At 36.5% G+C, this 24,920-nt stretch overlaps 1 protein-coding gene across 13 annotated transcripts in view; it reads left to right on the plus strand.

The window, feature by feature from the left end:
- The first annotated feature begins 624 nt into the window (after positions 1 to 624).
- The window catches only part of LOC139644054 (interaptin-like), a 32,294-nt gene continuing 7,998 nt past the window's right edge, over positions 625 to 24,920 (plus strand). For 3 of the 13 annotated variants that reach the window (XM_071519415.1, XM_071519419.1, XM_071519420.1), the window contains exons 1-26: positions 625 to 704; positions 889 to 932; positions 1,437 to 1,640; positions 1,777 to 1,961; positions 2,920 to 2,935; positions 3,234 to 3,671; positions 4,448 to 4,651; positions 4,800 to 4,984; positions 5,707 to 5,722; positions 5,965 to 6,162; positions 6,326 to 6,394; positions 6,496 to 6,663; positions 6,841 to 6,909; positions 7,757 to 7,930; positions 14,640 to 14,684; positions 14,826 to 14,996; positions 15,158 to 15,226; positions 15,344 to 15,517; positions 15,684 to 15,752; positions 16,494 to 16,697; positions 16,845 to 17,029; positions 17,524 to 17,539; positions 17,830 to 17,895; positions 18,046 to 18,090; positions 18,841 to 19,044; positions 19,192 to 19,376. In XM_071519415.1, the coding sequence (XP_071375516.1) occupies positions 1,448 to 1,640; positions 1,777 to 1,961; positions 2,920 to 2,935; positions 3,234 to 3,671; positions 4,448 to 4,651; positions 4,800 to 4,984; positions 5,707 to 5,722; positions 5,965 to 6,162; positions 6,326 to 6,394; positions 6,496 to 6,663; positions 6,841 to 6,909; positions 7,757 to 7,930; positions 14,640 to 14,684; positions 14,826 to 14,996; positions 15,158 to 15,226; positions 15,344 to 15,517; positions 15,684 to 15,752; positions 16,494 to 16,697; positions 16,845 to 17,029; positions 17,524 to 17,539; positions 17,830 to 17,895; positions 18,046 to 18,090; positions 18,841 to 19,044; positions 19,192 to 19,376 (3,348 nt within the window). In that variant the 5' untranslated portion in view covers positions 625 to 704; positions 889 to 932; positions 1,437 to 1,447. Of the gene's footprint in view, positions 933 to 1,436; positions 1,641 to 1,776; positions 1,962 to 2,919; positions 2,936 to 3,233; positions 3,672 to 4,447; positions 4,652 to 4,799; positions 4,985 to 5,706; positions 5,723 to 5,964; positions 6,163 to 6,325; positions 6,395 to 6,495; positions 6,664 to 6,840; positions 6,910 to 7,756; positions 7,931 to 14,639; positions 14,685 to 14,825; positions 14,997 to 15,157; positions 15,227 to 15,343; positions 15,518 to 15,683; positions 15,753 to 16,493; positions 16,698 to 16,844; positions 17,030 to 17,523; positions 17,540 to 17,829; positions 17,896 to 18,045; positions 18,091 to 18,840; positions 19,045 to 19,191; positions 19,377 to 20,232; positions 20,249 to 20,538; positions 20,658 to 20,916; positions 20,933 to 21,174; positions 21,373 to 21,591; positions 21,754 to 21,923; positions 21,981 to 22,618; positions 23,412 to 24,920 lie in introns of those variants that run through there. The other 10 variants (XM_071519424.1, XM_071519425.1, XM_071519428.1 and 7 more) reach the window with 10 other exon arrangements.

The raw sequence follows: 24,920 nt of genomic DNA on the forward strand, positions 1-24,920 counted from the left end.
AATCAAAATGTCACTTGACACGTCATAAGGTTATGAATGCAGCTTTAAAGGGAATACTGCTCAAATTAATGATCTGCAGAAGCCTGATTAATCATATACTCAAGCTGATTAATTAACAATGAATGGAAGAATGACTTTGCAGATCTTTAGAACACCCAGATGAGCTTCAAAGAGTAGTGGTGTTAAGTCCAAACCCTGTCTCCATTAAATAAACCTGGTTTGCCTTTAGTCAGTCATCCATTCAACCTTTAATTTAGTCTATTTTGTCTCCAGATACGCCTTCTTTCTCCTCTTTTGTATATCTGCTGTAATGAAATGAAACATAAATAAGCCTAGACAGTATTAAGCAGTGTTTATTTTGTGTTACAGAGTTGTCACACCTAGAGCAGGTGGAGTTTTGTAGGCCCAAGTTTTATGGTTTGAATGTCTTAAGATAATGCTTGGTTATTAAACAGTAGGATAGAGCGATGCTGACACCTGGTGGTAAGATTATGACAATGCATCAAACTGCAGGCTAATGCCCACCCGTGTGTGTGTGTCACTTTAACTTGGTGCTGACTGGGTATAGTAAAAGTGAAAGTAGGCTAGCCTACTTCTGATTTCTCGTAAATGCAGAAGCTGCGGGTGAATATCCACTTGTGGAGCATTGAAGTCATCGTCATTGTTTGAAAATCCCAACAAGAGGGCATTTTGACGCCTTAAAGGTACCGTGAAGTAACATTTGAAAAGCAATTTGTCTTGTAACTGTTTGACAATAGCCTATTATGTTGATTAAATGCTGAAAACATGTTTACAACTGAACGTGTCACTTTAACTTGGTGCTGACTCACTGGGTATAATTAAAGTGAAAACATAGCCTAGGCTACCTGTGATTTCCCGTAAATGCAGAAGCTGCCGGTGAATATCCACTGGTGGATTTTGACGCCTATAAGGTACCGTGAAGTAAAATGCAATTTCTCTTGTAGCTGAGTGATAGGCTAATATAGGCTATGCTGATTAGGCCTAAATGCTAAAAACACTTGGGTTGAAAATATTTAATTTCCCTACCCCACCATGATATATTACATATTTAACTATTCTTTTAAAAAAGGCTATTATGCATTTTTGTGAATCACTAACAAATCACTACTTCTGTGCTCCTAAAGTTCTTCTTCTTCTTCTTCTTCTTCTTCTTCTTCTTCTTCTTCTTCTTCTTCTTCTTCCTTATCATTATTATTATTATTATTGTTAACTTTCATTTTCTTGCCTGCACAGTAGGAGTTAAAGCAGTATGAACAATATTACCATATTACCACCTGGTGGTCAGTTGGAAGTAAAACATCACATTGAACAGCAGCAAGCCTCATGCACCAAAAAACAGACCTTTACTGTTTTTCTTGAGCTTTAGGTGATTGTACCAATAAAACCTTTGACTAAATGAGGCTATTCTTTTTCAGGGAAAGCAAAAATGGAAAAAATGTATACACTTGTAACAGGCAACACTTTGGAATCTCATAAGACATTTGTTCAACAACTCATCAAAGGAGGTGCAACTGAGGTCGACTCACTTGACAAGAGTCATGTGACCATAGTCTTCTGTCCCATTGTCAGTCGTGTTGAGACTGACATAAATGCAGCATTATCATCAATTAACATCTCAGGTAAACATACAGAAATCCAAAGGATTAACTGCCATTCATTGCACATGAAGTGGCATAGAAAAAAGAGCATTATTATAATTTGTCTTTTTGTTGCAAACTGGATGATCTGTGTTGTGTGTCTTTACATAACTCTTAGGATTTAATCCAGTGATCCTGGTGGTGATGCACCACACCTTCAACCCAAACTGCACTGTGCCAAACAGCAGCAGAGTGGTGAACAACAGTTCTGTTGTACTCGTTGTGGACTGTCTCTTCTATGAGTCCAGGGGACTTTTAGACTGCCAACGCAATAAAGATGCAGTCAGGAAGGTTCTTAACAAGGTAATCACACTTTCTGAGCATCTTGAAGATCCTTGTACATGAAGTCAAGATCCAATCATTGAAACATAATCCTGTTTTCATGTCATATTCAGAGGGACAGGAGTTTCAAACTAAGATGAAGAGTATAATATGGTTTGATTCCATTAATGGAAGTTAAGCATTTGAGACACAACAGTGTTCGGCTGCTCTCTGTACAGTCTCCATCAGCCCCCATTCAAATTCTAGTCAGAGAAGACAATTTTAGACTATAGCCTGGACTTGACCAAATAAGGCCATAGACTGATTGTCCCACAAACAAACAAACAAAAAACAAAAAAACAAACAAACAATAAATACATGAATAAATAAATAATAACTTCTATTATGAAATCATGGGGGTAAATTACATTTCCATTAACATTTTATTTACAGGTATTGTAAGTGATACTGGTAATTATAATCTTGTTAAGTAAATGAGGGTGATATTTGCCTAAATTTGGAAACATGTTCCAGTTGCTCCTATTACTCCCATTCACTCAGCATTAGAGGCTTAATCCTGCTGTTGTTTGTATGCTTACTACCCAAGAACCAAACCATGCATTCCAGTTTTTGATGGCTCTTGGCCACTCTCATCTGTATATAACATGAATACATGGAAATTTGATCATTATGTAAATAAGAGCAGCCAGGATAAGAATTTGTCTGCACTTAAATTGACTGACTGGGCACTATATGATAAATTGTTGACTTTTGTATTGTTTGCAAACATTTTAGCAAAATGACCAGTATTTATTGTTATTTACAATGACATAATGGAATTGTGAGAAGCATATTTTTCATCAGAAGTAATTCTGGTCAAAATGCCTGACTTCCCCTGTTTTTACAGTTCATATTACAATAAGTAGGGCTAAACTTTAGCTTCTATATAAGACAGATTTTATAAAGAGTTTGATACTGACACCAATACTTTTTTTTGCAGATGGGTCTTCCAAAAGGTAAATCTGAACCAGCCTCTGAAAGAATTCTCAATACATCATATATTGCCTGTCATCCCTCAACAAAGGGGAGATGAGCTACAGTATTTACAAATACTTATAGTTTTTTCATTCAGATGTTGGTCACTTCAGACCGTACTGTGGTTAATCTCCTGTTACAACTTGTATTATATATTTAGTTAGCCTCCTGTGACAACATATCCTTCTTTCCTCATTAGTTTTACTGGACACAAGTTCATGTTTCCTCATTAGCTTTTCTGCTAATTATTATATCATTTAATAATTTTTGTTTTGTTAGCTCTGCCGCAGTGTAACCCAGGATGGGGCCTATCAAGATATAACCCTTTCAAAAATAAAGAACCAAACCACACTCCGGTGGCAGAAAAGGACAAACAGCTGCAACATAAAGACAAGGAACTGGAGAGGACCAAAAACAAATTAAGAGAGACAGAAGATGAAGTGACAAAATTCAAAACACAACTGACTGAATATGAGCATCAACTAAATCAAATGAAGAAAGAGAACAAGAAGATGGAAATCAAACTACAGAAAAAATATCGAGATATTGACGACCAATACGTGTTTTGTGAAGTTCCACAGCAAGAACCAAGCAGAGAGGGACAAGACAGAGATGAACAACTTGAAAAATTTCAGAGTGCCCCAATGAAAATGCAGGAACAAGTGAGAGAGAAAGACAAACTAGAGGAGGAGGGAAACAAGCAAACTGAACACCAAGGTAGGCAACTGGAATACACAGTGAACTGGAGAACATCAATACTGAGAATCAAACTTTTTGTGACAATCTGCATATTAAGCAAATAAACCTAACTCATTTAATGCTTTATTATAATAAGTAATTAACAGTTAATTGATAACCATTCAAAATTAAATTACTCATCAATAAGAATGAAATTATTCTAAAAATGAAGTGAATATAAATTGCATACACTTGAATTTATTTGTCAGGAAAAGCACTAATTCTCAAATGCTCTATGCTGCTTTACTTCCACGACCTCCTGTCATTTTCACAGCATGGAAACATTTACTACTGTTTACATTTAGCTGATGGTCTTATCCAGAGTGACTTACAATTACTGAGCAGATAGGAGTTTGGTGTCTTGCTAAAGGACACTTCAGCAGCACACATGACTGTTGATGGACACAGCGGCTGTTGAGGTTATGAAACCTGTGAACTTACGGGTCTCCAACTACTAGACCATCCTGACACTCAGCTTCAATAGCCTGCAAGAAAATTATTATAGACATTGTAAATTATTTTATTGTCTACTGTTTTATACCATTGCCAACTTTGACCCACATTCTCCGGGTATAGCGATTACCTTATTAACATAGTATGAATAATACTGCCACCTGGTGGTCAGTTATAAGTAAAACATCACATTGAACAGCAGCAAGCCTCATGCACCAAAGTACATACGTTTACTGTTTATCTTGAGCTTTAGGTGATTGTGCCACTAAAACCTTTGACTAAATGAAGCTATTCTTTTTCAGGGAAAGCAAACATGGAAAAATTTTATACAATTGTAACCGGCAACACTTTGGAATCTCATAAGAAATTTGTTCAACAACTCATCAAAGGAGGTGCAACTGAGGTCGACTCACCTGACAAGAGTCATGTGACCATAGTCTTCTGTCCCATTGTCAGTCGTGTTGAGACTGACATAAATGCAGCATTATCACCAATTAACATCTCAGGTAAACATGCAGAAATCCCAAAGATTAGTACTCACATAACTGCCATTCATTGCACATGAAGTGACATGGACAATAGAGTATTATTATAATTTGTCTGTTTTGTTGCAAACTGGATGATCTGTGTTGTGTGTCTTTACACAACTCTTAGGATTTAATCCAGTGATCCTGGTGGTGATGCACCACACCTTCGATCCAAACTTCACTGTGCCAAACAGCAGCAGAGTGGTGAACACCAGTTCTGTTGTACTCGTTGTGGACTGTCTCTTCTATGAGTCCAGGGGACTTTTAGACTGCCAACGCAATAAAGATGCAGTCAGTGAGGTTCTTAAGAAGGTAATCACACTTTCTGAGCATCTTGAAGATCCTTGTACATGAAATTAAGATCCAATCATTGAAACATAATCCTGTTTTCATGTCATATTCAGAGGGACAGGAGTTTCAAACTAAGATGAAGAATATATGGTTTGGTTCCATTGATGGAAGTTAAGCAGTAGTAGACAGTAGTTTTAGTAGGATTTGAGAGACAACAGTATTTGGTTGCTCTCTGTACAGTCTCCATCAGCCCTCATTCAAATTCTAGTCAGAGAGGACAATTTTGGACTACAGCCTGGGCTTGACCAAATAAGACCATAAGCTGTCCTACAAACAAACAAACAAACAAACAAATAAATACATATTATTATCTATTATGAAATAATGGGGGTAAATCACGTTTCCGTAAAAAATATACTTTCAGTATTTACAGGTATTGTAAATGATACTGGTAATCATAATCTTGTTTTATGCTAAATGAGGGTGATATTTGCCTAAATTTTGAAACATGTTGCAGTTTTACTCCCATTCACCCAGCATTAAAGGATTAATCCTGCTGATGTTTTTATACTTACTACCCAAGAACCAAACCATGCATTCCAGTTTATGATGGTTCTTGCCCACTCTCACCTGTATATCAAATTGATTGAGTGCTATAACATTTCATTTCCAGTGGCATAATAGAATTGTGAGAAGCATATTTTTCTGTTTTGATACTGACACCAATACTGTTTGTTTTGCAGATGGATCTTTTAAAAGGTAAATCTGAACCAAACTCTGAAAAAATTTGCAATACATCATTTGTTGCCTGTCATCCCTCAACAAAGAGGAGATGAGCTACTCTGTCTGGAAATACTTATAGTTTTTATGATTTTAATTCTCCTAACAGCTTAATCTCCTGTTACAACCTGTTATTTAGCCTCCTGGAACACCATATCTGTCTTTCCTCATTAGCTTTTGTGCTCATTATTATATCATTAATGCATGTTTTTTTTTCTTAGGTCAGACCCCACTGAACATGCTTTGTCCCTCATCATGGTTTTCAAGCAATGAATCAAACCACACTCTGTCGGCAGAAAAACACAAGCAGCTGCAAGATGAACTAATGGAAATGAAGGAACAACTGAGAGAGAAAGATAAAGTGCTTAAGAAGATAGACAAACTACTGGAGGAGAGGAACAAGCAAATTGAACACCAAGGTAGGCAACTGGAATACATTGTAAACTGGAGAACATCAATACAGAGAAACAAATCCTTTTGTGACTATCTGCATATTAAGCAAATTAACCTAACTCATGTTTAAATTCACATATGAAAAATTCATTAATATAGAAAATAATGCTATGTCCAATATTATTTCAGGGCAGAAGATACATGATCTGGAGGCTGAAATGGAGAGACTTCAAGGTGAAAATTCAGCCCAGACAATTGGTGAGTAGATGATGATGTAGTGAAAATGATGAACAAATAACTGTTGTAACCATTCAAAATCAAATTACTCATCAAAAAACCAAACTGCACTCTGTTTGCAGAAAAGGACAAGCAGCTGCAAGATAAAGACAAAGAACTGGAGAGGCTCAACATTAAGTTAAGAGAGAAAGAAGATGAACTAAAGAAAATGAAGAAACAACTGAGAGAGAAAGATGAACAGCTTGAGATGAAATTAGTGGAGGAGAGGAACAAGCAAATTGAACACCAAGGTAGGCAACTGCAATACACAGTAAACTGGAGAACATCAATACTGTGAATCAAAACTTTTCGTGACAATCTGCATATTAAACAAATATACCTAACTCATGTAATGCTTAAATTAATATAATAACTAACAGTTTATTAATATACTAATAATATTATATCCGATATATATATTATTTCAGGGCAGATGATAAATGATCTTGAGACTGATATAGAGAGTCCGGAAGGTGACAATTCAGCCCAGACATCTGGTGAGTAGATGATTACAATTACAATTACAATTTCACATTTGGCAGACGCTTTTATCCAAAGCGACTTACACATGAGATTTGCATACAACACAAGCAAGTTTCTAGATAGGAGAGAACAACGAGAGTAAGTGCTATAGAGCTAAGTTCTGGTCCAACAGGACATAGGTGCTACGAGACAGTGCAACAAGCTAAGTTCTGGTCCAACAGGACATAGGTGCTACGAGGGAGTGCTACAAGGTAGTGCTATGAGGTAATGCATAGAGTGCATCAAATTTTTTTTTTTTTTTTTTTTTTTTTTTAATGAAAGGAGGTATTCGCTAAAGAGCTGGGTCTTTAGCCTTTTCTTAAGGATAGAGAGGGATTCTGCGGATCGAATGGAGTTTGGCAACTCGTTCCACCACCGGGGAACCACAGAAGAGAAGAGTCTGGCTAGAGACTTAGGGCCTTGCTGAGGTGGCAGCACCAGACGCCGCTCCATGGCAGAGCGTAGTGAGCGGGAGGGAGCGTAGACCTGAATGAAGGAGTTCAGGTAGGTCGGAGCCGTTTTGGTTATTGTTTTGTAGGCGAGCATCAAGGACTTGAACTTGATGCGGGCAGCAACTGGGAGCCAGTGGAGGGATATGAATAGCGGAGTGACATGTGCTCTTTTGGGCTGGTTGAAGACCAGACGCGCCGCCGCGTTCTGGATCATCTGCAGAGGTTTGAAAGTACAGGCCGGGAGCCCTGCCAGTAAGGAGTTGATGATGAGCTCTGTGTTTTTGTAGTGAAAATAATAAACAAATGACTGTTGTAACAATTCAAAATTAAATTACTCATCAAAAAGAACCAAACCACATTCTGTTGGCAGAAAATGACAATCAGCTGCAAGATAAAGATGAAGAACTGGCCAGGACCAACAAAAAGTTCAGAGAGAACGAAGATGAACTACTGAAAATGAAGGAACAAGAGAGAGAGAAAGATAAACAGCTTGATATGAAAGACAAACTAGTGGAGGAGAGGAACAAGCAAATTGAACACCAAGGTAGGCAACTGCAATACACAGTAAACTGGAGAACATCAATACGAATCAAAACTTTTTGGGACAATCTGCATATTAAGCAAATAAACCTAACTCATGCAATGCTTGAATTAATATAATAATTAACAGTTAATTAATATACTAATAATATTATGTCCAATATATATATTATTTCAGGACAGAAGATAAATGATCTAGAGACTGATATAGAGAGTCCGGAAGGTGAAAATTCAGCCCTGACAACTGGTGAGTAGATGATGATGACCTCAGTGTTTTGTAGTGAAACTGATAAACAAATAACTGTTTTAACAGGTAAAAAAATTGAATCGAATTACTTGTCATTAAGAACAAAATCATTCTTGTTGTCTAGTATGTGACCTAATGCAATATCACTTATTCTAGCAGTAATACAACAGTAAAAATAGGCTAATAAGATTGTGACATCGTCAGATTTCACTCATAATAAATCTGAGCTGTATTTGTACCAGCTGTAGGCACAATTTATTTTGTATATTGTAAGGATTTTTGCAATGTTCTCATTAGTGAGTGGCTGTACATTTAGGTTGTTGCTCTCTATATAAAACATTTAGATGAATATGAAAATTTGAATGTTCAATACTTTTTATTTTACAAATAAAAAGTGACTGGTGTACATGTTGGTATTTATGAATGCCAATCTCATAATCTAATAGAGTCCTTTATATTCTATTATCACATCAGCTCTCCTTCCTTGATATCTCAATCTGATTCTCATCTATTTTTACTACCTTTTGGCTGTTTTTAATGGTTTCTATTTGGGATGTCATGCTGCATTCTTTCCACTTTGTTTCACACCAGTTAAGATCATTTCAATGTCTTGATCAGAGCGCTGTAATGTGTTGCACAGGGGGAGGAGAGCAGCCGTCCGGTGCTCCTCAGCAAGTCTAATGTGATGATGGAGGTACAAAGCTGTCAGACCCTGAAGAGCCTTCATGGAAACTCTGCATCTCTTTATTGGACGAGATCTTCTGCCTAATTCTCACTGCATGAAAAGAGACAAAGAGAACCAAACAAAGTCTTCATCATCATCATGATCATCTTTCACATGTATTAAGTAGATCACATATCCAGGTGTCACTTATAGGAACCATAATGAAGTGAGCTCAATTTAACCGTGTTAATGACCGCCTGTCAAAACTGAAGTAGTAAAGATTGGCTTATCACTTTTTGCCTTATTTCATAGATTATTTTGTGTGGCTTTCAATAAATGATAGTTGTGTTTGCTCATAATTACTTGTAATTTTTGCATTTTGTTAGACTGTTGATTCACCATGTGCTGTGCTGTGCTGTTGATGTCCAAGTGAATGTGCAGTGAGCTCATGAGAGATATTCTTTCTGTGCGGTTTGATGTAACTGCACATTTTGTTTCACAGTAACAATATAGGGCAGGTAGAATATAGGATGTTAAATGTGCACTTGCAAAATACAAAATATTGCTGGTTGTTTGCCTTACGAGGATGTGGTCTCTATTTATCTATCTCTATTCACTCTGATCAGACGCTCAGTGCAGATACAGACATCTTTACATTACAGATTCATGTAGAATCAGTCTCACAGATAGCACATGGTGTAATGTGGATCATAAGCTGTACACAGTCTGTTGTAAATCAGTGGCCACCCAAGTCTAATAAACGTTACCAATCACTTTGATGTTTGTGCGTTAATCAAAATGTCACTTGACACCTCATTAGGTTATGAATGCAGCTTAAAAGGGGAAACTGCTCATATTAATGATTTGCACAAGCTGATATTATTCTGATGACCAAAGACAGTCCAGAAGTCCAAATGCTGATAGTAATTAAGAACAGATTCCCCAAAATAAGAGACTAAAGAACCACTAGGCTACTCTTATACTATAGCCTCAAGCTTCTTCATTGACAATGAATGGAAGAATGACTTTTTAAATCCTTAGAACATGAACAAAGTCTCTGAGCTTCATATTATAGTGTACTGGTTGTGGTGTCAAGGCCTTTAGTCAGTCATCTTATCCCTTCAACTTTTAATTTTGTTGATTTTGTCTTAAGATAAGCCAACTTTACCCTCTTTTTAATGTAATGGTACAACACAGAATCAGTGCTTAGACAGTATTAAGCAGTGTTTATGTTGTAGTGTCACTTAGCACAGGTGGAGTTTTGTAGCTACTTAGAGGACGATCAATTTTGATAGATGATATATCAGTAATAATAGATAGCCTGCATGTGAGCATTTTCAGAAGTTATTTTTAATTCCCATTGACTTGCAAGTGCATTGCTAACGGGTAGCTGGTGTCTAACATACTATCAGCAGGTTTCGATGTTTTGATTGTCCTGAGAGTAGTAAACAATAGAGCAATACTGACACCTGGTGGTAACATTATGACAATGCATCAACCTGTAATGCCGGCTGTGTGTGTGTGTGTGTGTCCCTTTAACTTGGTGCTGATTGGGTATAGTGAAAGTGAAAGTGTTGAGCCGTGTGATTTCCCGTAAATGCAGAAGCTGCGGATGAATATCCATGGATGGAGCACTGTCATTGTTTGAAAATCCCAGCAAGAGGACATTTTGACGCCTAAAAGGTACCGTGAAGTAACATTTGAAATGCAGTTTCTCTTGTAGCTGAGTGGCAAAAATGCAGATTAAATGCTGAACGCAGGTTTAAAACGTTTGAACGGATGGTTTTGGGTTGAAAATATTTCCCTGTCCTGCCATGATTTTATATAGGCTATTTAACTATTCTTTGCTATTACACCTTTTTGTGAAGCACTTGTCTGCTTCTGTGCTAGGCTACTAAATAAAGTTATTATTAGGGGTTCAAGCCTGTGGAAGTGAAACCCTATTGTTTTCATTAGGATTCTTGTTCTTTGTCTTTGTCATAGTATTTCATCTTGTTCTTCTTCTGCCCTAAAACAACCCTAGAGCAACCAAATATGGTGGATAGATGTGAAATCTCCTCCACTTTTCAAAATTACACCCATTGCCCAGATGGTGGCGCTATAACAAGCAACTTTACATTTTGGTCAATAACTTATGAACGGCTAGTCTAGAATCTTTTTTCTTCCTCAGATTCCTTGGTTCGAGAAAAATCCATTGCATATTAGGGTTTTTCATTTACGCCATGATAGTTTTTCTGCCATTTGGAATTTCATGAGACATCTATCTTACACTATGTCTCTCACCAAGTTGATCTAATCTCAACAGAATTTTGCACACAGCACATATGGACTTCCTAGATTATGGCTATTACTCAGAATATAAAAAATCCAAACCATGGCCGTTGTGCGAAAATGCAGTTTGATGCCTAAATGCTTAATGCTAGACCATACAAACTTCACTGAGGCCTGCCTGTTTGCGAAGGGCCACAAGGTGTGTCACACCACATTTGGTCAAGTTGAATAGCACCACCATCAGGACAAATTGGCAATTTTTCAAGCGGAAATAATGTCAGTCAACATTTCACCTGCAGTTTGAGATCTTTCACCAAAATGTTGTATGTTCATTTGCCCCACAGCCTGTTACATTTGTTATTATTATTGTTATTGTTGTTATTATTGTTATTATTAACAATTAAAATTTTCTTGCCTGCATAATAAGAGTTTTAACGCATCATACCCATTTAAAAACTTTAAAGAAGTATGAACATTACTGCCACCTGGTGGTCAGTTGGAAGTAAAACATCACATTGAACAGCAGCAATCCTCATGCACCAAAGTACATACGTTTACTGTTTTTCTTGAGCTTTAGGTGATTGTACCAGTAAAACCTTTGACTAAATGAAGCTATTCTTTTTCAGGGAAAGCAAACATGGAAACATTTTATACACTTGTAACCGGCAAAACTTTGGAATCTCATAAGACATTTGTTCAACAACTCATCAAAGGAGGTGCAACTGAGGTCGACTCACCTGACAAGAGTCATGTGACCATAGCCTTCTGTCCCATTATCAGTCGTCCTGAGACTGACATAAATGCAGCATTATCATCAATTAACATCTCAGGTAAACATGCAGAGATCCCAAGGATTAACTGCCATTCATTGCACATGAAGTGATATGGACAATAGAGTATTATTATAATTTGTCTTTTTGTTGCAAACTGGATGATCTGTGTTTTTTGTCTCTGTATAACTCTTAGGATTTAATCCAGTGATCCTGGTGGTGATGCACCACACCTTCGATCCAAACTGCACTGTGCCAAACAGCAGCAGAGTGGTGAACAACAGTTCTGTTGTACTCGTTGTGGACTGTCTCTTCTATGAATCCAGGGGACTTTTTGACTGCCAACGCAATAAAGATGCAGTCAGTGAGGTTCTTAACAAGGTAATCACACTTTCTGAGCATCTTGAAGATCCTTGTACATGAAGTCAAGATCCAATCATTGAAACATAATCCTGTTTTCATGTCATATTCAGAGGGACAGGAGTTTCAAACTAAGATGAAGAGTATAATATGGTTCGATTCCATTGATGGAAGTTAAGCATTTGAGACACAACAGTGTTCGGCTGCTGTCTGTACAGTCTCCATCAGCCCCCATTCAAATTCTAGTCAGAGAAGACAGTTTTAGACTATAGCCTGGGCTTGACCAAATAAGGCCATAGACTGATTGTCCCACAAACAAAAATATATAATTAATAACTTACATTATGAAATCATGGGGGTAAATGACATTTCCATTAAAATTTTATTTACAGGTATTGTAAGTGATACTGGTAATTATAATCTTGTTTAGTAAATGATGATGATATTTGCCTAAATTTGGAAACATGTTCCAGTTGCTCCTATTACTCTCATTCACATGTAGCATTAGAGACTTAATTCTGTTGTTTGTATGCTTACTACCCAATAACCAAACCATACATTCCAGTTTTTGATGGTTCTTGGCCACTCTCATCTGTATATAACATGAATAAACAGAAATTTGATCATTATGTAAATAAGAGCAGCCAGGATAAGAATTTGTCTGCACTTAAATTGACTGACTGGGCACTATAACAATGAAATATGATAAATTGTTGACTTTTGTATTGTTTGCAAACATTTTAGCAAAATTGGCATTTTTTATTGTTATTTACAATGACATAATGGAATTGTGAGAAGCATATTTAAGTAAGTAATTCTGGTCAAAATGCCTGACTTCCCCTGTTTTTATAGTTCATATTACAATAAGTAGGGCTAAACCTTAGCTTCTATATAAGACAGATTTTATAAAGAGTTTGATACTGACACCAATACTTTTTTTTGCAGATGGGTCTTCCAAAAGGTAAATCTGAACCAGCCTCTGAAAAAAATCTCAATACATCATGTATTGCCTGTCATCCCTCAACAAAGGGGAGATGAGCTACAGTATTTACAAATACTTATAGTTTTTTCATTCAGATGTTGGTCACTTCAGACCTTACTGTGGTTAATCTCCTGTTACAACTTGAATTATATATTTAGCGAGCCTCCTTTGACAGCGTATCTGTCTTTCCACCTTAGTTTTACTGGACACAAGTTCATGTTTCCTCATTAGCTTTTCTGCTAATTATTATATCATTTAATACATTTGTTTTTGTTGTTTTTTTTTAAGCTCTGCCGCAGTGTAACCCAGGATGGGGCCTATCAAGATATAACCCTTTCAAAAATATAGGATCAAACCACACTCCGGTGGCAGAAAAGGACAAACAGCTGCAACATAAAGACAAGGAACTGGAGAGGACCAAAAACAAATTAAGAGAGACAGAAGATGAAGTGACAAAATTCAAAACACAACTGACTGAATATGAGCATCAACTAAATCAAATGAAGAAAGAGAACAAGAAGATGGAAATCAAACTACAGAAAAAATATCGAGATATTGACGACCAATACGTGTTTTGTGAAGTTCCACAGCAAGAACCAAGCAGAGAGGGACAAGACAGAGATGAACAACTTGAAAAATTTCAGAGTGCCCCAATGAAAATGCAGGAACAAGTGAGAGAGAAAGACAAACTAGAGGAGGAGGGAAACAAGCAAACTGAACACCAAGGTAGGCAACTGGAATACACAGTAAACTGGAGAACATCAATACTGAGAATCAAACTTTTTGTGACAATCTGCATATTAAGCAAATAAACCTAACTCATTTAATGCTTTATTATAATAAGTAATTAACAGTTAATTGATATAATACAAATATTATCTCCAATATATATAATATTTCAGAGCAGAAGATAAATAATTCCATGACTAAAATAAAGAGACTGAAATGTGAAAATTCAGCCCTGACAACTAGTAGATGACGAGTAGATGATGATGACCTCAGTGTTTTTGTAGTGAAAATGATGAACAAATAATAACTGTTGTAACCATTCGAAATCAAATTACTCATCAAAAAGAACCAAACCACACTCTGTTTGCAGAGAAGGACAAGCAGCTGCAAGATAAAGACAAAGAAGTGGAGAGGACCAACAAAAAGTTCAGAGGGAACAAAGATGAACTACTGAAAATGCAGGAACAACTGAGAGAGAAAGATAAACAGCTTGAGATGAAAGACAAACTAGTGGAGGAGGGGAACAAGCAAATTGAACACCAAGGTAGGCAACTGGAATACACATTAAACTGGAGAACATCAGTACAGAGAATCAAATCCTTTTGTGACAATCTGCATATTAAGCAAATGAACCTAACTTATTTAATGCTTAAATTCACATATTAACCGCTATGTCCAATATTATTTCAGGGAAGAAGATAAATGATCTTGAGACTGAAATGGAGAGACTTCAAGGTGAAAATTCAGCCCAGAAAATTGGTGAGTAGATGATGATGACCTCAGTGTTTTGTAGTGAAAATGATGAACAAATAACTGTTGTAACCATTCAAAATCAAATTACTCATCAAAAAGAACCAAACCACACTCTGTTTGCAGAAAAGGACAAGCAGCTGCAAGATAAAGATGAAGAACTGGAGAGGCTCAATATGTTCAGAGAGAAAGACGATGAACTACTGAAAATGAAGGAACAACTGAGAGAGAAAGATAAACAGCTTGAGATGAAAGACAAACTAGTGGAGGAGGGGAACAAGCAAATTGAACACCAAGGTAGGCAACTGGAATACACATTAAACTGGAGAACATCAATACTGAGAATCAAAACTTTTTGTGACAATCTGCATATTAAGCAAATTTACCTAACTTATTTAATGCTTATATTCACATATTAACTGTTCATTAAAATAATACCATGTCCAATATTATTTCAGGGCAGAAGATAAATGATCTGGAGACTGAAATGGAGAGACTTCAAGGTGAAAATTCAGCCCAGACAGTTGGTGAGTAGTTGATGATGACCTCAGTGTTTTGTAGTGAAAATGATTAACAAATAACTGTTGTAACCATTCAAAATCAATTTACTCATCAAAAAGACCCAAACCACACTCTGTTTGCAGAAAAGGACAAGCAGCTGCAAGATAAAGATGAAGAACTGGAGAGGCTCAACAATATGTTCAGAGAGAAAGACGATGAACTACTGAAAATGAAGGAACAACTGAGAGAGAAAGAAGAACAGCTTGAGATGAAAGACAAACTAGTGGAGGAGGGGAACAAGCAAATTGAACACCAAGGTAGGCAACTGGAATACACATTAAACTGGAGAACATCAATAATGAGAATCAAAACTTTTTGTGACAATCTGCATATTAAGCAAATTAACCTAACTCATTTAATGATGAAATTCACATGTCAATGTTCATTAATATAAAAATAATACTATATCCAATATTATTTCAGGGCAGAAAATAAATGATCTCAAGACTGAAATGGAGAGACTTCAAGGTGAAAATTCAGCCCCGACAACTGGTGAGTAGATGATGATGAACTCGGTGTTTTGTAGTGAAAATAAACAACTGTTTTAACCATTAAAATTAAATTACTCATCAATAAGAATGAATTATTAATAAAATGAAGTGAATATGAATTGCATACCCTTGATTTTCATTTGTCAGGAAAAGGACTAATTTTTTAATATTCAAATCCTCTGCTTTACTTCCACGACCTCCAGTCATTTTCACAGCATGGAAACTTTTACTACTGTTTACATTTAGCTGATGGTCTTATCCAGAGTGACTTACAATTACTGAGCAGATAGGAGTTTGGTGTCTTGCTAAAGGACACTTCAGCAGCACACATGACTGTTGATGGACACAGCGGCTGTTGAGGTTATGAAACCTGTGACCTTAACCTGCAAGAAAATGTAATGTAATGTAGATATTGTATATTGTTTTATTATCTACTGTTTATACTATTGCTACTTTTGACCTACATTCTCTGGTTGTAGCCATTTTAAAAAATAAACTAAAGATACACAAAAGCACGCACATCCAAACTAATACTAGCTGCTGGACAGAAAAGCAGTCAATTATTACAAGATAGAGTCTGCACACTAGAAATGGCGTTTCATACGCGGCCAGTTGGAAGTAAAACATCACATTGAACAGCAGCAATCCTCATGCACCAAAGTACATACATTTACTGTTTTTCTTGAGCTTTAGGTGATTGTACCAGTAAAACCTTTGACTAAATGAAACTATTCTTTTTCAGGGAAAGCAAAAATGGAAAAATTTTATACACTTGTAACCGGCAACACTTTGGAATCTCATAAGACATTTGTTCAACAACTCATCAAAGGAGGTGCAACTGAGGTCGACTCACCTGACAAGAGTCATGTGACCATAGTCTTCTGTCCCATTGTCAGTCGTGTTGAGACTGACATAAATGCAGCATTATCATCAATTAACATCTCAGGTAAACATGCAGAAATCCCAAAGATTAGTACTCACATAACTGCCATTCATTGCACATGAAGTGACATGGACAATAGAGTATTATTATAATTTGTCTTTTTATTGCAAACTGGATGATCTGTGTTGTTTGTCTCTGTATAACTCTTAGGATTTAATCCAGTGATCCTGGTGGTGATGCACCACACCTTCAAACCAAACTGCACTGTGCCAAACAGCAGCAGAGTGGTGAACAACAGTTCTGTTGTACTCGTTGTGGACTGTCTCTTCTATGAGTCCAGGGGACTTTTTGACTGCCAACGCAATAAAGATGCAGTTAGTCAGGTTCTTAAGAAGGTAATCACACTTTCTGAGCATCTTGAAGATCCTTGTACATGAAGTCAAGATCCAATCATTGAAACATAATCCTGTTTTCAAGTCATATTCAGAGGGACAGGAGTTTCAAACTAAGATGAAGAGTATAATGTGGTTTGGTTCCATTGATGGAAGTTAAGCATTTGAGTCACAACAGTGTTCGGCTGCTGTCTGTACAGTCTCCATCAGCCTCCATTCAACGACTATTCAGATAGGACAATTTTGGACTATAGCCTGGGCTTGACCAAATAAGACCATAGGCTGATTGGCCCACTAAATAAATAAACAAATAAGTGGGTAAATGACATTTTCATTAAAATTTTACTTACAGTATTTACAGGTATTGTAAGTGATACTTATAATCTTGTTTTATACTGAGGGTGACATTTGCCTAAATTTGGAAACATGTTGCAGTTGCTCCTATTACAGATTTTATAAAGAGTTTGATATTAACACCGATACTGTTTTTTTTGCAGATGGATCTTCCAAAAGGTAAATCTCAATACATTATGTGTTGCCTGTCATCCCTCAACAAAGGGGAGATGAGCTACAGTACTAGTCTGTCTAGAAATAATCATAGGTTTTCTGATTTTCATTCAGATGTTGGTCACTTCAAACCTTACTGTTGTTAATGTCCTGAACAACTTGTATTATACTGTATATTTAGTTAGCCTCCTGTTACAGCATATCTGTCTTTCATCTTTAGTTTTGCTGGACAGAAGTTCATTTTTCCTCATTAGCTTTTCTGCTAATTATTACATTATTTAATGCATCTTTTTTAGGTCTGACCCGACTGAACATACCACGGCACCCATCAAGAGAGAAAGATGAACAAATTGAACACCAAGGTAGGCAACTGGAATACACAGTAAACTGGAGAACATAAATACTGAGAATCAAAACTTTTTGTGACCATCTGCATATTAAGCAAATAAGCCTAACTCATTTAATGTTGGCATTAATATAACAATAATACTATGTCCAATATATTATTTCAGGGCAGATGAAAAATGATCTCATGACTGAAAGGGATAGACTGAAAGGTGAAAGTTCAGCCAAGACAACTGAGTAGACGATGATATGATGATGACCTCACTGTTATTGTAATGAAAATAAACAAATAACTGTTTTAACCATTAAAATTAAATTACTCATCAATAAGAATGAATTATTCATAAAATGAAGTGAATATGAATTACATACACTTGATTTTCATTTGTCAGGAAAAGGACACATTTTTTAATATTCAAATCCTCTGCTTTACTTCCACGACCTCCAGTCATTTTCACAGCATGGAAACTTTTACTACTGTTTACATTTAGCTGATGGTCTTATCCAGAGTGACTTACAATTACTGAGCAGATAGGAGTTTGGTGTCTTGCTAAAGGACACTTCAGCAGCACACATGACTGTTGATGGACACAGCGGCTGTTGAGGTTATGAAACCTGTGACCTTAACCTGCAAGAAAGTTAATGTAGATATTGTATATTGTTTTATTAGCCATTTTAAAAAATAAACTAAAGATACACAAAAGCATGCACATCCAAACTAATACTAGGTGCTGGACAGAAAAGCAGTCAATTATTACAAGATAGAGTCTGCACACTAGAAATGGCTCCAATGGTGTCTATTACCACCACGTGACGTTTCATACGCGGTCAGTTGGAAGTAAAACATCACATTGAACAGCAGCAAGCCTCATGCACCAAAGTACATACATGTACTGTTTTTCTTGAGCTTTAGGTGATTGTGCCACTAAAACCTTTGACTAAATGAAACTATTCTTTTTCAGGGAAAGCAAACATGGAAAAATTTTATACACTTGTAACCGGCAACACTTTGGAATCTCATAAGACATTTGTTCAACAACTCATCAAAGGAGGTGCAACTGAGGTCGACTCACCTGACAAGAGTCATGTGACCATAGTCTTCTGTCCCATTGTCAGTCGTGTTGAGACTGACATAAATGCAGCATTATCATCAATTAACATCTCAGGTAAACATGCAGAAATCCCAAAGATTAGTACTCACATAACTGCCATTCATTGCACATGAAGTGACATGGACAATAGAGTATTATTATAATTTGGCTTTTTGTTGCAAACTGGATGATCTGTGTTGTTTGTCTTTACATAACTCTTAGGATTTAATCCAGTGATCCTGGTGGTGATGCACCACACCTTCGATCCAAACTGCACTGTGCCAAACAGCAGCAGAGTTGTGAACAACAGTTCTGTTGTACTCGTTGTGGACTGTCTCTTCTATGAGTCCAGGGGACTTTTTGACTGCCAACGCAATAAAGATGCAGTTAGTCAGGTTCTTAAGAAGGTAATCACACTTTCTGAGCATCTTGAAGATCCTTGTACATGAAGTCAAGATCCAATCATTGAAACATAATCCTGTTTTCATGTCATATTCAGAGGGACAGGAGATTCAAACTAAGATGAAGAGTATAATGTGGTTTTGGTTTCAATGATGGAAGTTAAGCATTTGAGACACAACAGTATTCGTCTGCTGTCTCTGTACAGTCTCCATCAGCCTCCATTCAACGACTATTCAGATAGGACAATTTTGGACTATAGCCTGGGCTTGACCAAATAAGACCATAGGCTGATTGGCCCACAAAAAACAACAACAAATAAGTTGGTAAATTACATTTTCATTAAAAATGTTCTTACAGTATTTACAGGTATTGTAAATTATACTGGTAATTATAATTTTGTTTTATAGTTAATGAGGGTGACATTTGCCTAAATTTGGAAACATGTTCCAGTTGCGCCTATTACTCCCATTCACCCAGCATTAGAGGCTTAATTCTGCTGATGTTTGTATGCTAACTACACAAGAACCAAACCAGTTTTTGATGGTTCTTGACCCACTCTCACCTGTATATCACATGAAAAAACAGAAAATTGATCATTATGTAAAGAGCAGCAGCCAGGATAAGAATTAGTTTGCACTCAAATTAATAGACGGGCTGCTATAACAATGATTTTGTTATTTACAATTACATATTAGATTTGTGAGAAGCATATTTTTCATCAGAAATAATTCTGGTCAAAAATGCCTGACTTCCCTTGTTTTACAATTCATATTACAATAAGTAGGGCTACATATTTACCTTCTATATTAGACAGATTTTATAAAGAGTTTGATACTAACACCAATGCTGTTTTTGTTGCAGATGGATCTTCCAAAAGGTAAATCTCAATACATTATGTGTTGCCTGTCATCCCTCAACAAAGGGGAGATGAGCTACAGTACTAGTCTGTCTAGAAATAATCATAGGTTTTCTGATTTTCATTCAGATGTTGGTCACTTCAGACCTTACTGTTGTTAATGTCCTGAACAACTTGTATTATACTGTATATTTAGTTAGCCTCCTGTTACAGCATATCTGTCTTTATTCTTTAGTTTTACTGGACAGAAGTTCATCTTTCCTCATTAGCTTTTCTGCTAATTATTACATTATTTAATGCATCTTTTTTAGGTCTGACCCGACTGAACATACCACGGCTCCCATCACATTCTTTCTTTTCAAAAAGCAAAGAAGAAAAGCATGCTGGGTCGGCAGAAAATGGCAAACGGATGCAACATAAAGGAAAAGATGTCTGTATGCTTAATACCCGAGAACCAAACCATGCATTCCAGTTTTTGATGGTTCTTGCCCACTCTCACCTGTATATCACATGAATAAACAGAAATGTGATCATTTGATCATTATATAAATAAGAGCAGGCCAGGATAAGAATGTGTTCGCACTCAAATTGATTGAGTGCTATAACATTTCATTTCCAGTGGCATAATAGAATTGTGAGAAGCATATTTTTATTTTTTGATACTGACACCAATACTGTTTGTTTTGCAGATGGATCTTTTAAAAGGTAAATCTGAACCAAACTCTGAAAAAATTCGCAATACATCATTTGTTGCCTGTCATCCCTCAACAAAGGGGAGATGAGCTACTCTGTCTGGAAATACTTGTAGTTTTTATGATTTTAATTCTCCTAACAGGTTAATCTCCTGTTACAACCTGTTATTTAGCCTGCTGGAACACCATATCTGTCTTTCCTCATTAGCTTTTGTGCTCATTATTATATCATTAATGCATGTTTTTTTTTCTTAGGTCAGACCCCACTGAACATGCTTCGGCCCTCATCATGTTTTTCAAGCAACGAATCAAACCACACTCTGTCGGCAGAAAAACACAAGCAGCTGCAAGATGAACTACTGGAAATGAAGGAACAACTGAGAGAGAAAGATAAAGTGCTTGAGAAGATAGACAAACTACTGGAGGAGAGGAACAAGCAAATTGAACACCAAGGTAGGCAACTGGAATACATTGTAAACTGGAGAACATCAATACTGAGAATCAAATCTTTTTTGGGACAATCTGCATATTAAGCAAATAAACCTAACTAATTTAATGCTTAAATTAATATAATGACCTCAGTGTTTTTGTAGTGAAAATGATAAACAACTGTTGTAACCATTTAAAATCAAATTACTCATCAAAAAGAACCAAACCACACTCTGTTGGCAGAAAATGACAAACCGCTGCAAGACAAAGAACTGGAGAGGCTCAACAATAAGTTAAGAGAGAAAGATGATGAACTAAAGAAAATGAAGAAACAACTGAGAGAGAAAGATGAACAGCTTGAGATGAAACTAGTGGAGGAGGGAAACAAGCAAATTGAACACCAAGGTAGGCAACTGGAATACACAGTAAACTGGAGAACATCAATACGAATCAAAACATTTTGGGACAATCTGCATATTAAGCAAATAAACCTAACTCATGCAATGCTTGAATTAATATCATAATTAACAGTTAATATACTAATAATATTATGTCCAATATATATATTATTTCAGGACAGAAGATAAATGATCTAGAGAGTCTGGAAGGTGAAAATTCAGCCCTGACAACTGGTGAGTAGATGATGATGACCTCAGTGTTTTGTAGTGAAAATGATAAACAAATAAGGTTTTAACAGGTAAAAAATTGAATCGAATTACTTGTCATTAAGAACGAAATCATTCTTGTTGTCTAGCATGTCATCTAATGCAATATCACTTATTCTAGCAGTAATACAACAGTAAAAATAGGCTAATAAGATTGTGACATCCTCAGATTTCACTCATAATAAATCTGAGCTGTATTTGTACCAGCTGTAGGCACAATTTATTTTGTATATTGTAAGGATTTTTGCAGTGTTCTCATTAGTGAGTGGCTGTACATTTAGGTTGTTGCTCTCTATATAAAACATTTAGATGAATATGAAAATTTGAATGTTCAATACTTTTTATTTTACAAATAAAAAGTGACTGGTGTACATGTTGGTATTTATGAATGCCAATCTCATAATCTAATAGAGTCCTTTATATTCTATTATCGCATCAGATCTCCTTCCTTGATATCTCAATCTGATTCTCATCTATTTTTACTACCTTTTGGCTGTTTTTAATGGTTTCTATTTGGGATGTCATGCTGCATTCTTTCCATTTTGTTTCACACCAGTTAAGATCATTTCAGTGTCTTGATCAGAGCGCTGTAATGTGTTGCACAGGGGGAGGAGAGCAGCCGTCCGGTGCTCCTCAGCAAGTCTAATGTGATGATGGAGGTACAAAGCTGTCAGACCCTGAAGAGCCTTCATGGAAACTCTGCATCTCTTTATTGGACGAGATCTTCTGCCTAATTCTCACTGCATGAAAAGAGACAAAGAGAACCAAACAAAGTCTTCATCATCATCATCATGATCATCTTTCACATGTATTAAGTAGATCACATATCCAGGTGTCACTTATAGGAACCATAATGAAGTGAGCTCAATTTAACCGTGTTAATGACCGCCTGTCAAAACTGAAGTAGTAAAGATTGGCTTATCACTTTTTGCCTTATTTCATAGATTATTTTGTGTGGCTTTCAATAAATGATAGTTGTGTTTGCTCATAATTACTTGTAATTTTTGCATTTTGTTAGACTGTTGATTCACCATGTGCTGTGCTGTGCTGTTGATGTCCATGTGAATGTGCAGTGAGCTCATGAGAGATATTCTTTCTGTGCGGTTTGATGTAACTGCACATTTTGTTTCACAGTAACAATATAGGGTAGGTAGAATATAGGATGTTAAATGTTCACTTGCAAAATACAAAATATTGCTGGTTGTTTGCCTTACGAGGATGTGGTCTCTATTTATCTATCTCTATTCACTCTGATTAGACGCTCAGTGCAGATACAGACATCTTTACATTACAGATTCATGTAGAATCAGTCTCACAGATAGCACATGGTGTAATGTGGATCATAAACTGTACACAGTCTGTTGTAAATCAGTGGCCACCCAAGTCTAATAAACGTTACCAATCACTTTGATGTTTGTGCGTCAATCAAAATGTCACTTGAGACCTCATTAGGTTATGAATGCAGCTTAAAAGAGGAAACTGCTCATATTAAAGATTTGCACAAGCTGATATTATTCTGATGACCAAAGACAGTCCAGAAGTCCAAATGCTGATAGCAATTAAGAACAGATTCCCCAAAATAAGAGACTAAAGAACCACTAGGCTACTCTTATACTATAGCCTCAAGCTTCTTCATTGACAATGAATGGAAGAATGACTTTGTAAATCCTTAGAACATGAACAAAGTCTCTGAGCTTCATATTATAGTGTACTGGTTGTGGTGTCAATGCCTTTAGTCAGTCATCTTATCCCTTCAACTTTTAATTTTGTTGATTTTGTCTTAAGATAAGCCAACTTTACCCTCTTTTTAATGTAATGGTAGAACACAGAATCAATGCTTAGACAGTATTCAGCAGTGTTTATGTTGTAGTGTCACTTAGCACAGGTGGAGTTTTGTAGCTACTTAGAGGACGATCAATTCTGATAGATGATATATCAGTAATAATAGATAGCCTGCATGTGAGCATTTTCAGAAGTTATTTTTAATTCCCATTGACTTGCAAGTGCATTGCTAACGGGTAGCTGGTGTCTAACATACTATCAGCAGGTTTCGATGTTTTGATTGTCCTGAGAGTAGTAAACAATAGAGCAATACTGACACCTGGTGGTAACATTATGACAATGCATCAACCTGTAATGCCGGCTGTGTGTGTGTGTGTGTGTCCCTTTAACTTGGTGCTGATTGGGTATAGTGAAAGTGAAAGTGTTGAGCCGTGTGATTTCCCGTAAATGCAGAAGCTGCGGATGAATATCCACGGATGGAGCACTGTCATTGTTTGAAAATCCCAGCAAGAGGACATTTTGACGCCTAAAAGGTACCGTGAAGTAACATTTGAAATGCAGTTTCTCTTGTAGCTGAGTGGCAAAAATGCAGATTAAATGCTGAACGCAGGTTTAAAACGTTTGAACGGATGGTTTTGGGTTGAAAATATTTCCCTGTCCTGCCATTCTTGTTCTTTGTCTTTGTCATAGTATTTCATCTTGTTGTTCTTCTGCCCTAAAACAACCCTAGAGCAACCAAATATGGTGGATAGATGTGAAATCTCCTCCACTTTTCAAAATTACACCCATTGCCCAGATGGTGGCGCTATAACAAGCAACTTTACATTTTGGTCAATAACTTATGAACGGCTAGTCTAGAATCTTTTTTCTTCCTCAGATTCCTTGGTTCGAGAAAAATCCATTGCATATTAGGGTTTTTCATTTACGCCATGATAGTTTTTCTGCCATTTGGAATTTCATGAGACATCTATCTTACACTATGTCTCTCACCAAGTTGATCTAATCTCAACAGAATTTTGCACACAGCACATATGGACTTCCTAGATTACGGCTATTACTCAGAATATAAAAAATCCAAACCATGGCCGTTGTGCGAAAATGAAGTTTGATGCCTAAATGCTTAAT

This window comes from Centroberyx affinis, unplaced genomic scaffold (assembly GCF_046629955.1).
Source record: "Centroberyx affinis isolate AG114_WGS23_722 - 3 ecotype Tasmania unplaced genomic scaffold, CSIRO-AGI_Caff_v1 ptg000697l_1, whole genome shotgun sequence".
Classification (NCBI taxonomy): domain Eukaryota; kingdom Metazoa; phylum Chordata; class Actinopteri; order Beryciformes; family Berycidae; genus Centroberyx; species Centroberyx affinis.